The sequence below is a fragment of the Prionailurus viverrinus genome, chromosome A2, assembly GCF_022837055.1.
Source record: "Prionailurus viverrinus isolate Anna chromosome A2, UM_Priviv_1.0, whole genome shotgun sequence".
In the NCBI taxonomy this organism is placed as follows: Eukaryota; Metazoa; Chordata; class Mammalia; order Carnivora; family Felidae; genus Prionailurus; species Prionailurus viverrinus.
Window position 1 is genome coordinate 46,441,166 of NC_062562.1, and position 16,567 is coordinate 46,457,732.

Here is a 16,567-nt window from a genome sequence, read left to right on the forward strand (position 1 = left end):
CCCTTTTAGGGCCACACTACAGTTTCTTTAATGAGGTCCCTCCTGATGTACACTTGTGGCTTCCCAACTTTTGCTACCAAAAATGTCAGAAGGGATTTTTATCCCGTGCTGAAGCCCACAGAGTCTTGAATACTTTCCGCATAGAACGAATGTAGAATGAATGATGAGTGTGAACCAACCAACATTACTGGGCGAGGGAGGTGTGGTCGAAAGGGAGCGGGGTCAGACGCGCTGCAGGGAGGCTCCAGCCGGTGGCGCTGCAGGCAGCAGACGCGTGTGGCCGGACCGGCCACGCCGCTCTTGCCGTGGGCGCCGACGGTGGCGCGGGGACGAGCGTGGGGGTGGGGGGCGGAGGGTAGGGCGAGTCATATGACCCGCTCGGCTTCCTGGCTTCGGCCGCCGCCGCCCGCCCGTGTCCGCCAGTGGTGCGCCGCGGCCCCGAGGAGCCGTTGAGGGGTCCGGGCTGAGGCCCGCTCGTGTGCAGGCCGTCGCTGTTGCTGTCCGCGCCCGCGCGTCCGTTCTCCCTCCCGGCCGCCATCATGCTGGCGCTCATCTCCCGCCTGCTGGACTGGTTCCGCTCGCTCTTCTGGAAGGAGGAGATGGAGCTGACGCTGGTGGGGCTGCAGTACTCGGGCAAGACCACCTTCGTCAATGTCATCGCGGTGAGTGCCGCCGGCTCGCCCGCCCCGGGCGCCGCAGCCCGCGAGTCCGGCCCGGTGCTGGCCCGAAGCCCGTGGCCGGGGCTCCCCTCAGCGCGATGGGGCGAGTGGGACGAGGGCTGGAGGCAACAAGGCGTTCCTGTCGCCTCGGCCGGGGCCGGGGTTTGGAGTTCGCGCGTGTTGGCGCCTGAGGCGTAGCGCTGAGCTCGGCCGCCGAAGGGTTAATTCCATTTAGTCGTGTTCTACAAAGGGCTGGGTCCTCGACGCGGCCGCGGCTTGGAAAGGGTAAAATCGGCCTTGTCACATTTTTCAGGATTGGGATTTCCTTGGGGCTTGCTCTGGGTGTGTGTGTTGGGGGGGGGGGGGCACCTGAAGGCTTAACTCCGGCCTGTCCCTTCCCAAGAGGGGGGGTGGATTTGGCGAGCTGTCAGTCCCGTGAGAACGCATGAGTAAGACTCGAGAGCGTCCCTCCAGTATCCGCTCGGGACGGAGAGCCCATCGCGAGGAAAGCAGGGGAGCGTTGTGGGCCCCTTCCCGGATTTTGTGGGCAGCTGGTTCCTTGTGACTCAGTTACTGGTTTTCAGTCGGTCCCCTTGGAGGGGGCGAGATCGAGTTCATTGCTGCCGGACTCGTTGCGAGAGAGACTGGGGAGAAACACTTCCAGCCAGTCTGGTCCACAGTAGTCCGCAGCCTTTACTTAGCCAAGCAGTTCGGGGGCTCTGCTTTCCCAGTGGTCGGAAGAGATGGATCTGTAGTCACTTAACTTTCTTGGGAAAGGGGGAGTTGGTCTTTTGTGAGAGTGTTTCTTGTTTGAAGGGGATGGCAGGGAAGTGACTGGGGAGCATAGCTTTTTCCAGATCCAGGAAATGGGGTGTCTGGGATGGAAATTGCCCTGGGAACCTAGTGTGTTGTTGATTCAGCAGTGATTGTGTGGAAGGATGATTATTAAATTTTGCCTGGGTGGTTAGTTGGGGAAGGGATAAGAGAGATTCTCCTCAATCTTTAGAAGCCAGGAGTCGATGTGACTCACTCTTAGTTGATAGGTGCTTGTACTTGTCAGGGATGAGCTTTAGAACTATTCTAAAGAGAGATGGCAGCCGTCCTTCCGTCTTCTAGATGGTGGTTGAAATCCTTATTTAATAGACTAGTTGCCCAACTGGTTTGGTTACAGGAACGATTGAAACACAGCTCCCTTGTGGGAGAAAATAGGTAACGTGTGACTCTTAGTCCTCCAGTAATAGAGTAGCAGGAGTAAGACTTGAAAAAGATTAGCAGAGATCCAAACTTCCTTTGAAGAATGTTGCGTATAAGTATAAAGAAAATTTACCCACTTGTTTGGCTCCTTTTGTGATAAGGTTTTTTAAATTTTTTATTTATTTTTTGGCTTGAGATGACTATCTTTTCAACAGGTATAGTGGAGTGGAATGTGTATGTGATGACACAGTAAAAAAAACCCAACTTGGATTCAGTATCCAAAGTAGAGCTTTTGTATGATGGGGAAAAGATAAGACCTCAGTTCGCTATACATTTTCTGGTATCCCTTGAGATAAGAAAGTTTCCTTGTAAACCCTATCCTTTTGACAAAACTGAATTAATATACAGCGTAGGTGTAGGTCTATCACTACATTTAGTTGTATTTGTTGCAGAGAAGGAGTTATGCGTTGGAAGTCTGAAAAGGTTTAGTAAATCTCTGAAGAACTTCTAAAGACATAGGCATGAACATCATGCTTATTTATTTATTTATTTTTATTGTAGACAGTGTAGCTTAATATAATGAGCAAGAACTTTGAAGAGAAGGAGCCCCAGCTTTGCAGTCTGGCTCTGCCACTTAGCAGCCTTGTATCCTCTTTCAGTCCTTGCTTTCTCATCTTTGAAGTAGAGATAATAATGTGCTTCTTAAAGAGTTGTTCTGGGGAGTAAATGAAATGACAGATGTGACCAGCACTATGCCTGCCCAAAGAAGGGGCTAGGTAGGTGGTAGCTGTTGTTATTTGTAGCGGATACACTCCTTTAATGCAGAAACAGTGTTTTGAAAAACATTCAGAAGGGAATTAGCTGTGGTCATTTCCTTCTTTGAATCTAATTTATCCAAACCTAGGCTCCAGTAGCGGGTTTATGGATTGTGGCAAATGATGACATCATGTACTCCCCCCGACCCCCCGTTTTTGTTTTGTTTTGTTTTTTTACATTGTATTAGATTATTTTAACAACTGAGCTTCTGCAGTGCTGTTGAACTTAAAGTGAACCAGTGGTGCCACTATTTTTTTTTTTTTTACATTAGACTTTTCTTTTTTCTTAACGTTTGTTTATTTTTGAGAGAGCACTAGAGTAAAAGCGGGAGAGGGGCAGAGAGAATCCGAACCAGGCTCCAGGCTCTGAGCTCAAACTCACACACCACTGTGAGATAATGACCTGAGCTGACATAGGACTCTTCACTGACTGACCCAGGTGCCCCTAGCCTATTCTTTTTAAATTATAATTATATGGGTAGGTTTGGTTTAGAAAAAATTCTGGAGTGTAAGTGGTTGTAACCCTTAAGATGCTGACAAAAAGAGACCTTAATAAATTTCACACTTAAAAAAAAAAAAAAACAACTCTAACCTAACCTGTGATTATCATAGACTATATTGAGGGTGAGGAAAAGGTTAATAAATAAAGGTGATGTTGCAGACTTTTCGATAAAAACAAAGTTTCCAGAATAGTGAATTTAGCCTTGTCTTTAAAAAAATTAACTGCACTGTTCTTTGTATTTTGCATAAAATGTCTGATTTATAGACTCACAAGTACACATGGGTTGAGTGTGTCACTTTAGAAAGTTGGCCATTTATTTACTCACATTCAACAAGTAACTTAGGCATGAAAAGCTTTAGGTAAAGGCAGTTTTCTTCAGGTAAAAATCAACTTTTTGTAAACATAAAATGTGGCTCTATCTTCTGCCTTAAAAGTTATGAAAAATTTCATAAATGTCATTTAACTTACTAGAGAGGTTTGTGTAGGGTTTGGTCCATTCTGAAATTAGGCAGTTTATTTACAGAGAGGTTCAGTCTTAAAATTTATATTCTTGTGATTTTAAAACTTCAGTGATACTCCATTTTATCTGGTATTTTTATACAGAGACCCTTAACGTACATACTGTATTCTTTGATTTGGACATTAAAAAAAGAAACCCCTCTAATATTTAATTTTCTCATTAGTGTTAGGGAATGAAATATTGCCCATTGCCAAGTATTCTGGCAGTTATTGCATAATAAATCATGTGTCCTATATGTGTAATTTATGTTGAGTAATCTTTATTTTTAACAGAGACTCTAACACGGGTTATAAGATAATTACTAAGAAATGTTTAGTAGGATTTACCAAGGTGTTATAGGCTAAATTTTATAGACACTGTGTATTTTTGAGATGAGTAGTATAAAAATTTGTCTACATTTTTATGAAGTATTAGTGCTCCCCAGGTTATTCACGGAAAAGTTTATTAACTTCCAAGAATTAGGAAAAGGAGATATTTTGAAAGATTGTAGAAATTTGAACGTAGAATAATTTTTTTTAGAGTTTCTAGAAACTTTAATTAAGTGGTTTAATTTTATTCTCATTTTATAGATGTAGCTAGAAGATCCAGAAAAATAAGTGAAATTCCTAAGGCAACAAAGCTAATTAGCAGAGATAAAATTAGAATGTAGGGCCAGTGTACTTTCTACTTTTCTTATCTGCCTCTGTAGGATCTAGCTGAGATTAGAATCCTAGAGCTGTGGATTGGGAAATCTTAATCCTTTAAATATCTTTTTTCATGTATTTGTACATAAATACACTCTTCTTATGAATGTGGATAACACTTTATTTATTATTTTTTAAAGGTTTATTTTATTTTATTTGTTTTTGAGAGAGAGCACAAGCAGGGGAGGACAGAGAGAGAGAGGGGACTGAGGATCCAAAGTGGGCTCCATGCTGACAGCAGCAAGCCCGATGCCGGGGCTCAAAGTCACGAGCCGCAAGATCGGGACCTGATGGTCATGGTTGGACGCTCAGCCACCTACCCACCCAGGTGCCCCAAATCTGGATAACATTTTAAATCCAAGTATCTTAAGCATGTTGATTGACATTTGAGGACTATTTGTATATATGTGTGTGTATTTATATTTGAGGATATGAATTAGAGGAAGTAATGAGCATCTGTGTAAAGTAGGAATAGTGGAATATTGTTTGGACATTTAAATAACAGGCTAACAGGCATTGTTGGGTTATTGAGCTATGTCTGTTTTCTTTAAAAAGCAGAAATAGGGGCTCAGTTGGTTAAGCATCCTACTCTTGATTTGGCTTGGGTTATCATCTCATGGTTCTGTGCTGACAGCTGGGAGCCTGCTTGGGATTTTCTCTTCGACCCCTCCCCCCACATGCAGGCTCTCTATCAAAATAAACATTAAAAAACCAGAAATAATTCTGGGTTTGATTAGTGTTTATTATTTAGTTACTTTAGGGCAAGAATGGCAAAAACGGTTTTTAAAGAAAATACAATGTAGCTGAAGTCTAAAGGTTAGTAAATTTGAAATTTTACTGTAAAAACTAGCCTTCCAACGAGGTAGTCTTCCAATTCACATTAGGAATTGTGGAACCCGAGGCATCCTGCCAAGGAGCTTCTCTTCTAGGCTCTTTATCTTTCACCCCTGTTGCCATTATTTCTGCCATGCAGACCTAGAATCTCAAAAGCCACATGTTCTCATGAAGAAGGTGGTGCAATAATGCATTTTAAATTATTGACAGGGGTGCCTGGGTGGCACATTGGTTAAGTGTCCAACTCTTGATCATGGCTCCGGTTATGATCTCATGGTTTGTGAGATCCAGCCCCACATCGGGCTCTATGCTGACAGTGCGGAGCCTGCTTGAGATTCTCTCCCTCTCACTCTCTCTCTGCCCCTCCCTCAGCTTGTGTGCACTCTCTTTCTCTCTCAAAATAAATAAACATTCCAAAACAAAGAAAGAATTTCTAAATTGCTGACTTAGAATATATCTCACAATTTGAAGCCCTTTTTAACTTTCTCAAAGATAAAAGTGGGTGGTAAGTGAACATGGATACAAAATGCATCACAGCTATAAAAACTAGTTACTTAAATGTTGTTTTAAGAATTTTTTTCTGATTGTCAATATAATACAGGGTCATGAGTAGAAATTTGAAAAAGGAGTATAAAGTAGAAGAAACCACTTGTTACCTTCATCATCCAAGGTTAACTAACTGTCAGCGTTTCAAAATATTCCCAAAGCCCCCGGCTTTGGGCTGACAGTGTGGAGCCTGCCTAAGATTCTCTCTCTCTCCCTCTCTCTCTGTCCCTCCCCTGCTCTCTCTCCCAAGATAAATAAAGTTAAAAGAAAAGTATTCCCTTTTTATCCTTTTTAAATGTATGCATTGAAATGCCTTTCAACTTAAAAAAAAAACTTTAAACTTTTTTTTTTTTTTAAGTTTTGAGATGATACCTAGTTTGTTTTTTTAAAATTATGGTGTATGCATATTTCTGTGTGTAAAACCATTTTAGTGCCTTTATAATTTATGTTATGGCATTCATGTGGCTATACCATAATATATTTGATTATTTCCTTATTATTGGACATTTGGGTAGTTTCCAGGGTTTTGCTATTGTGTATCAATTTGATCTGCATTTCCTAAGGATGGGTTCCAGAGTTACATCATGGGGTCAGAAGATAGAAACGTATTTCATGCCAAATGGCCAAATTGCTTCCAGAAAGTATGCGCTATTGACAATGTCTTATGAATAGATTTCATGTATAAAGTTGGAATTAAGCTAAGCACTTGTTCTTTGTTATTTTTAGGGAAAAACATATTTAGTTTTGTTGATAAGTAAACCAGTAGTATTTTTAAACTATTTTATTAGGTAATTGCTCTGTTTCTGTGTTTAATGTTTAAAGAAGTATCTTTATGTTTCAGCAACTGCTAAGACTGAGACTATAGAGAACATAATTCCTTTTTCAATTTTCTTTTTTATTGAACTTTGCAGGCAAGTCTTATAAATACAGCTCATCCCCTTTAGCTATCTGCATCTAATTTGTTTTCAACTTACTGGTGGATTGCATTAGGAGTTTGTATTCCAGGAATCTGGCATATTTCCACGCAGTCCTTACCTAATCTTGGCCTATTATGGTGTGATGCTGCCTTTTCTTGGTGGGCGGGAGGGTGTCTGTATGCTAAATATTCTTTTCTAAATCAGAATCTAAGAGCGTTTGCTAAGGAGACCACTTTTTGAGGGCTGTAGCATATGATTTGTGTGTGTGTGTGTGTGTGTGTGTGTGTGTGTGTGTGTGTGTGTGTGTTTTAATGGTTATTTATTTTGAGAAAGAGAGAGCAAGAGAAGAGAGAGAGAGAGAACACCTTGGAGCAGGGGAGGGGTGGAGAGAGGGGGAGAGAATCCTAGGCAGGCTTTGCACTATCAGCACAGATCCCAGCAGAGCCTGATGTGGGGCTGGATCTCACAAGCCATGAGATCATGCCCTGAGCTGAAATCATGAGCCTGAGACTTAACTGACTGAACCCCCCAGGTGCTCCTAGTATATGACTTGTTTTGAATGAATAACTTGGGTATCATTTATGATTATAAAAGTTGATTCATGTCCTTTGTCCTCATATATGAAAAAAACCATAGAAAAATACTAACTTATTTGCTCAATAGGGCAAAATTAAATGACAATTTAAGTCATTTAGTTTTTCTTTTTTTTTTTTAAATATAATTTATTGTCAAATTGGCTTACATACAACACCCAGTGCTCATCCCAACAAGTGCCCACCTCGGTGCCCATCACCCTTTTCCCCTCTCCCCCCCCCCCCCCCCATCAACCCTCAGTTTGTTCTCTGTATTTAAGAGTCTCTTGTGGGTTGCCTGCCTCCCTCCCTCTCTGTTTGTAACTGTTTTTTCCCCTGTCCCTTCCCCCACAGACTTGTTAAGTTTCTCAAGATTCACCTATGACTGAAAACATAGGATAGGATATCTGTCCTTCTCTGACTGACTTATTTCACTCAGACATTTAGTTTTTCTAAGATGTAGCAAACCAAAATTGGAGTCTCTAATGAAATAATGTGAGTTAATTTCTTTCTTCAAAGTCAAAACCACAAGGCTTATATTCTATTGTGCTATTTTTTTAAAGGTTACACTGTTTCTTAAATTAGACATTGGATCTTGTATTTGGATCGGATTTCATAGTTTGTCTAGTTTTATTCACTAGAATAACGTTCTTCATATCCCAAAAGGAATTTTTTTTGTATTAAATCTAAACTTTAGGGTTAATTTAATTTAATTATATGCTTTAGGGTTCATTTTAAAATCATCTCTAAGAATGCTGTATTTTTAAAAAAATAAAATTCTGGCAAAATAGTTTTAGGTTTCAGGTATCAGAGTAGTGACATTTCTGCTTGAAAATTGAAGCCTTTCCTTCTAAACTAGGTTGGAAAAGTAATCATTTGTTATTAAAAAAAAACAAACAAACAAACTTGGATTATGATTGGCAAAATAATCCTAAAAGTGTCTTTTTAACCAGTTTACTTGATAACAATTACTTTAGACTTACCAAAGTAGTATTACTGAAGAATATATTTGAGCCTACATTTGTTGGCATCTGAGTGTGGTATGAATGAGTTTATTTGGAATATGTTTAAGTGGCTGCAGGAGTTAGAATGGCATAGAAGTTAATAATTGAGAGCCAGACTGTTGAGGTTCAAATCCTTATTCTTTGACTTGTGTTATTTTTGGCAAGTTATTTAACTCCTCAATGTCTGTTTCCTTAAATGTAAAATGGGAATAATAGTAGTTCTCCCTCATAGAGTCGTTATAAGTTAATATTTATAAAACATTTTGAACAGTGTTCAAAACAAAGCATATACTATGAAAGTGCTTCATAATGTTAACCACTAGGTTATTGTATTGTGCTCTCCTTGAGGTCAGGGATTTCTGTTGCTTTTGTTCACTGATATATTCCAAATCCCTGAAACAGTGCCTGGCACTTACTAGATGCTCAAATATATTTTCAAATAGACTTATTCACAATAAAAAATTAAGAAAAATGTCTTTATGAACCCATATTCCCATTTTCATAGTTAAGTTTGCAAACTGTAGCATAGTGTTAAGAATGTGAGTTAAGAATGCAGCTTTATGGTACTAGGTGGAGAAGTAGACTGATCCCAACAGGAAGAAAAGAGTGGCCCTTGGCAGTACTACCTGCCCTCTAGAATTGAGGTGCCGTGTACAAGTGTATGCTTGGATTGTCATTGTAAATTTGGTTAAGACCATACTATTGGCATCCATTTACATGTGTTTGCTTTGATTTTTGAATGAAGATTTATGATTAGAATGGGTTTAATCACTGTTGGCAGCCATAAATTTGCAAGCCCCACCAGGCAGTAGACTGTGTGGTAGGCCATCCTCTCCTAGATGAGAAGTGGGCCCTTGAGGGTGCATGCAGCCTGTACCAGAAAGAGCTTTTGGCAGAGTTTCCTCTCTGAAGGTGACTTAAGGTCCCGTTTAGACACTGATCACTAGACCCAGTTTTTCCTGACAGCTCATTTTGTCTAGAGAATGTTTGAATGCAATATATTGACTTCATTATTTTTAAATAGTTCTTATCAGAGGAAAAACCAGGAAATGGAAGAAACCCACTTTTTTTCTCCTCCAAAATCTAGCTGTTTCACTCCCAGGTTTTAGTTTTTTTATTTAATTGTATTATTTTCTTCAGTGGCTGAATTAAAAAACTTAAAACATTTGTTTCTTAAAAAGAATACACATAATCCATATTGTTTAAAAAAAAGAGGGTAGATACAGTGCACCTGGATGGCTCAGTTGGTTGAGCATCTGACTTAGCTCAGATCATGATCTCCTGGTTTGTGGGTTTGAGCCTTGTGTTGGGCTTTGGAACCTGCTTAGGATTCTCTCTTCTTCTCTCTCTGCCCCTCCCCTGCTCGTGCACATGCGCACTCTCTCTCTCAAATAAATGTTTAAAAAACTATAAAAAGAGAGTATAGATACACAAATAAATTCATCTTTAATACCATTAGGACCTAATCATTATTAAACTGTATATCCTTCCAATTTTCTCCCTATCCCTTTATATATATATATATATATATATATATATATATGTATACACACACACACACACACACACACACAAATAATATACTTTTTTGTTATGATATAATTAACATATAACATATTACATTCAGGTGTATAATGTAATGATTGCATATTTGTATATATTGCAAAATGGTCATCATAGTAAGTCTAGTTAACATCCATCACCATGCATAGTTAAAATTTTTTTTTTGTCTTGTGATGAGAATTTTTAAGACTTTTTAGCAGCTTTCAGATATGCAGTGTAGGATTATTAACTACAGACTGTGCTGTACATTACATCTTATTTATTTTATAACTGGAAGATTGTACCTTTTGGCCCCTTCGCTTGTCACCTGTTTCCTCTCATTATCCCCCTACTCCCTGCCTCTGGCAATCACCATTTGTTCTCTGTGAGTACTCCCCCCGCCCCTTTTTTTTTTTTTAAAGATTCCACATAGAAGTGTCTTTCTCTTTCTGACTTCTTTCATTTAGCACAGTGCCCAGTATATGCTTTCTTGATAACAGTGACAGGATCATATTGTACATACTTAGTCATCTCATGTAGTCTATTTGATTTATCTACTTTGATGGCTAATAGGCAACTCAAGTTTAATCAGCTCAAGATGGAACTTTTGATCCCCTTCTGCCTCAATCCAGGGCACCAGCATCTATCCTTTTCTAAAAAATATTGAATGAAATGGATGCTAGAGGCTTTAATTTATCTATATATTTATAGTTTGGTTGCAGGCATTATTTTCCACTGTTCAGTGATGAAATATTTGTGCCTAAGACTTTGTTTTTGCAATTTTCTTTTTTTTTTTTTTTTTTTTTTTTAATTTTTTTTTTTTTTTCAACATTTTATTTTATTTTTGGGACAGAGAGAAACAGAGCATGAACAGGGGAGGGGCAGAGAGAGAGGGAGACACAGAATCGGAAACAGGCTCCAGGCTCTGAGCCATCAGCCCAGAGCCTGACGCCGGGGCTCGAACTCAGGGACCGCGAGATTGTGACCTGGCTGAAGTCGGACGCTTAACTGACTGCACCACCCAGGCACCCCTGTTTTTGCAATTTTCTTTGGAGTGCCTGAAGATGGGCCAGTTTGACCAGTTTTAACCTTTCCATGCTCCTCTCACCCTGTCTGTAGCATGTAATTTCCCAAGTTAGGATTGATCATATCACCTCCGTCATAATTTTCACCACACTTACCACCTTAAGAAGTTATCTTGGGGGCGCCTGGGTGGCTCATTCGGCTGGGCGTCTGACTTTGGCTCAGGTCATGATCTCGCGGTCCGTGAGTTCGAGCCCCGCGTCGGGCTCTGTGCTGACAGCTCAGAGCCTGGAGCCTGTTTCAGATTCTGTGTCTCCCTCTCTCTCTGACCTTCCCCCATTCATGCTCTGTCTCTGTCTCAAAAATGAATAAATGTTAAAAAAAATTTTTTTGTTAAAAGAAATTATCTTGTTTATTGTCTTTGTCTCTTTTATGAATGTAAGTTCTTTTATGGATGTAAATTACATAGGGATAGAGCTTTGTCCTTTTTTCAGTACTGTATTAAGTACAAAGCACTATGCCCTGCGTATAATAGGTTTTCTAAATATTGAGTGAATGTATATAAAACAAACTATTTTATGTATTCTTAAATTGTGTGCAAGGCATTATGATAGATGATTCATAAGTGTATCAGATAAGGTTGTTTTGCTGGAGTATGTGCCTCATAGTAGCCATGTATAGAACAGAAATGTTAAGTGCCTTAAGACTGGCACAAAATGCTTTGGGAATCTCTTTACCCTGACCTCACTAAGACTTAGGGGGTGTTTTAGAAAGTCGGTTTAGTGGGACCATGGTGGGAATGGCCACTGAGGGGAGCTTTGAGAGTAGAGTGGTTTTCATTTATCAATGAGTATTTGAAGAAGCAGTGTTGTAGGTAGCATAGATAGAACGAGGAACAAAACAGACATTCCTTTACTTGTGCATCTTCCAGTATTATGGAGGGAAGAAAAGATGTTCAAGAAGGAACTGTGGAAGTAGCAAAGACACAACTGAAGGCAAGAAATTTTGTTGAATTAAGTGTGACTTGCATGAAGGAGAAAACAAGAGACTGGAAAAGTAGATCTGTATGCCTGGGGAGCCATTGAAGATTTTTGTTTGGGGGAACGAAGTAAGACTGTTTTCCAACGGATTAATTTAGTAGACCAGTGAAAAGGAAGTTGGTCACAAGATCATTACAAAGGTCTGATTGAGAGGTAATGGGGTGGTGGGGGGGGGGAGTTAAGGAGTAAGGAAAAGATGAGCTTTATTAGGGAAGTAGAATAGGTACAATTTAGTGGTCGAATCAGATATGCAGGGCAAAGGGGGATTTGTAAGGAGTTGAGTGAATGTTGGGGAATATGGCTGTGGGATCAAGTAGTGGAAATGGGGTAGAGAATGAGAATGAGTTTAGAAGAGATAAGGATGAATTGAGTATAAAATGTATTATTTGATTAATGATATAAAGGGGATTTGTATTTGGGAAGGGCATTCATTCTATTATTTTTAGATATAGTGGGACTAAAACTGAGAATTAAAATGTCATCATTTCATATCTTTATCTTAGTAGTAAGGGACTTAAGAAGTAGTTGAGAATTCAATCCTGGTTTCTCTTCTAAAGAATGTTGTAGAATATTTTCTTCCTTCTGATTTGTGTCAATTATCCTATTCTGCTGATAACTTATTTTGCAAATGTTTTATAAGCAAGGAGTAAACAAAATGTTCTCCACTCTTCCAGAATTTCAATTGAGCTATCTTGATTTGTTTATGGGGCTATGTACATTAGTCTGTGCCCAGTTTGCAGGCTGCCCAGAAGACGTCCTAATCCATAGGCCCTTGAGGCAGCTGAATGAAGGTTGTATATTCAGAGTGGCTGAGGCTCTTGTAGGCTTGGAAGTCTTCCTGATTTAATTTAAAGAGGAATGTTCTATCCCTGGAAAGTGTCTGATTTAATTTTGTATGCTGTCTTTCTACTGAAGAGAAAAGCTGGTATGTATAATATCTTGTGCTTTAAACATAAAGGATATCTGATGTCTTGGGATTTCAGTTGTGATTTTTTTTAGGTGCTGGGTCAATATGTAGTAGTCTTAGACTCAGGATATCATTTTTCTTTCTTCTTGGGTCACATTACTGATTATTTTACTGTGTGATTGAAAAGACGCAGTGTGATCCTCAGTCCTCCTATCCCAGTTAGGCTGTCTGATACCTGCTAAGAGATTTATTTAGTACAGTCTTTTGTGGACTTAACAGTGCTCAAAGACACCTGTTCATCTTAGAACATGTGGACATTATCATATAACAAAAAGGAACTGGCTGTACCATCTCTGCCATGTCATTCTTAAGGGTAGTTAATGCAAAGAATATTCGTAGACATCCTACTGTTTCTTAACTGTCCTTTTCTACAATGCAGAAGGGGTATTCAGTGAAAACCTTTTTATTTATTTATTTATTTATTTATTTATTTAGTGAAACAGTTGATTGTTTTATGAAGTGCACTCACATACGAAGCATTGTATGATTCTTTTGGTCTCCTTGTTAAATAGATACTCACTGGCTTATAAAAGGTAAAAAGAGCTCAAGTGATACAGTTTTGAGATAGATCTGGAATGCAACTCTAACGCAGCCTGGATGTTCTGTTCCATAAAAAAGGTGAGCTATGATGAATCCTGTTTACAGACAAATCCTTTAGGACCTTGGTTTGCCACTTGATATAGTACAAGTTTTCCAAGTCCTGTGACTCAGACTACTTGAGAAATTTGATATCACCTCTTGTGGTGTTCCTTAGGCATTTTTAGCTTTCTTTGGCAAGTCATTGCCAAATACTTTAAGTCTATTTTACTGGTTGTTGTAATACTTTTCTGTATTATACTTCCTAGGAACACTTGTAAATTTTAGTGGTTTGAGTGTGTGTGTGTGTGTGTGTGTGTGTGTGTGTGCGCGCGCGTGTGTGTGCGCGTATGCACGCATGCGTGGCAGACTTTGGACTGGGCCTTAAATTTGCCAGTGAAAATTAGCAAGATGGTTGTAAGCAGAAAGAGGAAGCAGGCTTTGAAATACATGTTAGACCGTGTTAATGATGGAGAATGAGACACCCAAGATACCAAGCCATTTTCCTTTGTCTGCAATACATTATCTCCTGGTCCTCCTTTTCCCTTAGACAGCACTGTCTTACACATAGTTTAGGTCCCATATCTGTGGAGCCTTGCCTTAACTCTTTTCCCAGGCAAAGTTAATTGCCCTTGCTCTCTTTTCATAGCGCTGTTAAAAATTGTGTTTATTTGTGCCAATTTTATATCTTTTTATCTGTTTCTACTTACAGACTGCAGACTTCTTGTTTATATCCCCTAAACGTATCTCTGTGCTTGACTCAGGAGGTGCTCCATAATTATTGACTTACTAGAGTCAAGCACTGTAGGGTATTGTTTAAGTATGTTGAGTCAGACAAGCCTACATTTGAATTCTATATCTGTTAGAGCTCTCTGCCCCCCTCAAAGTTTCAGTTTCTTCATTGGTGATTTGAGAATGAATGAGAGTAGTTGTCCCATGGGCTCATGGTGTGAGGTAAGATAAATCAGCATAGTACCTGGCATAAATGCTCCATAGTTGATAATTATCACTGTGGTTGATGTGATATTTGGGGGGGAAGGGCAGGAGCATGTGCTCCAGTTAGATGGCAGATGAAATGGATCCTCCCTCACCCCTCAAGTAAGCACTGAATAGGGATTCAGTTTTGGAGGAGGATGAAAGGATTTTGAGTTCCAGGATGGAGGTCTGCTGGCCACTAGGGACCAATTTCTGATTCTTGATGAAGGTTCTGTCATTGTGAGAGAAATTAAAATCAGACTGTCCTTTGCCATAATCCATTACAGATGTGCTAGGGTGCTTGGGCAACTTAACTGAAAAATTTACTGGTCTATTTGTTTTGTCTTCCTGTTGGTAAACTTGGTAGTAGTGACTAGTTTCGGCTTGGTGGAATACTAAATTTGTATTTTACTACGTATGCTTAGTATAGTATCTATTTATAATCTCTCAATTGACCATTGAGGTTTTTTTTGTTGTTCCTGTGTTTGGGCAGCCTAACGTGGACTACAAGCTTCTGTACATATAAAAATCTTTGCTTATTTATCAACAGATAACTCTCAAATGTGTGAAGCATTTTACTCAAGTAGAAAGTAGAATAAAGGTTTTGAAACTCAGACTTGGGTTCAGATCCAGTTTTCCTGCTGTGTGTGTGACTTTGTGACCTTGCTCTCAAGCTTCCTTTTCTGTAAAATGAGGCCAGTAAAGTGAATGGTGTCATGTTGCTGTTAACATTATTACTATTGTTATTAATAGTGTAAGTCAGTGGAATGTGTCCTAGCTAATAACAATGATGTATTCTTGATGCAGGAGTCACATATAACTGGAAAACATTCTTGACACTCCAACCCCTTGTGCATTTTTATTTCCCTGCCAGGCTCCCTACCTGGATGGTAGTAAGTGGGGTTGTAGACAGCTACTGAATAAATAATGATGTTAGCATTTAGAAGACACAGCAATTTGGAACTTGAGCACTGTACAATGACTCAGTATTTCATGACTGCCCATCATTTAAGAGCTGAGTTTCAGTATGAAGCGATGCTGATAACACTGAGTAGGCTAATGGAGTAGCTTTGGCATGTTTGGTGTTTCTTCAGGGACACCCAGAGAGAGCCAGAGGGTGAAAAATAGCCATTGAAAGGGAAATAGATGTATTCAGGCCATGGCATTTTCTGCAGCCATACCACTGTACTGCCAAACTAATAAATGTAGAAGCAGAGATGTCTCTACTGATACATGAATAAACAGCTGCAAGACCTGATGTATTCTAGTTTAAAAATGTTTTTAGAGATTTAGTACCTTTAATATTTTAAAAAATAAGCAGTGTTTCTAACTGCTTTACTTTGTTTTGGGGGTAAAAACAAAGCAATCCACATGATGTTATTAGTGGAGGAGATAAGGATGCAAATCCACAAAGCAGGAAAATGTTACAAGTTGGAGATAAACGACTAAAATTAAAATCCAGGTTTTAATGTATCCTAATGATAGGTGCCAAAGTTTGCTTCCTCCAGAGTCTGACATCAGAATTGTATTTATAAACATTTTCTGCTTCCACTACTGCTGTCAAGGATGCCTGGGCTACTCTTTAAAAGATAAGAAAGAGAGTATTGCTTATCTGTTTCATGATATACCTGTGGAGCAGGGTTTTAATAGCTTTATTTATCGTCCAGTTAGAAAAGAGATCTGATAAGAGGACATGCATATGCTGTCATCTGGCGGGATATGCTGTAATCCTTGGTTACATTTAGAGGCTTTTTCATTCTAACATTTAAAGGTTCTGAGTAGCAGTAGGAGTCATGGGTTAAATTCTAAACTAGGGGACAGTTTCTGGATAACTTCTCAGTAATGTTTCTGACATTTGTTTAATTGCAGATCTAAATAGCCACTAATGGATGTTACAGTTTCAGTGAGCAGTGATGTTTATTGTCTCGGAAGTAGAATGAGGTAGACTCAGAAAATGATATAAAATGTTCATCCCCAGTTAGATTTCTTGATAGCCCAGAAAAACCCCTGTATAACTTCTTTTAAAGAAATGGAGCTGAACGGGAAGCAGAAGTGGTTATGGATGATGTTGGACCTGGGAATTCTGAATGAGTCAGTTCAATTCCTACAGGATGTCCTGTCTCAAAGAAATTAGGGTGATAGGTGATGTAAAGCTTGCAGGGCTCCCTGTGGCCTTCCTAGTTCTGTTCTTTAACAGG

The 16,567-nt window shown here is 39.5% G+C and overlaps 1 protein-coding gene across 1 annotated transcript in view; it reads left to right on the forward strand.

The window, feature by feature from the left end:
• The first annotated feature begins 352 nt into the window (after positions 1-352).
• The window catches only part of ARL8B (ADP ribosylation factor like GTPase 8B), a 49,944-nt gene continuing 33,729 nt past the window's right edge, over positions 353-16,567 (forward strand). Inside the window, exon 1 of the mRNA XM_047832658.1 lies at positions 353-662. Within this exon, the coding sequence (XP_047688614.1) occupies positions 540-662 (123 nt within the window). The 5' untranslated portion in view covers positions 353-539. The remainder of the gene's footprint in view (positions 663-16,567) is intronic.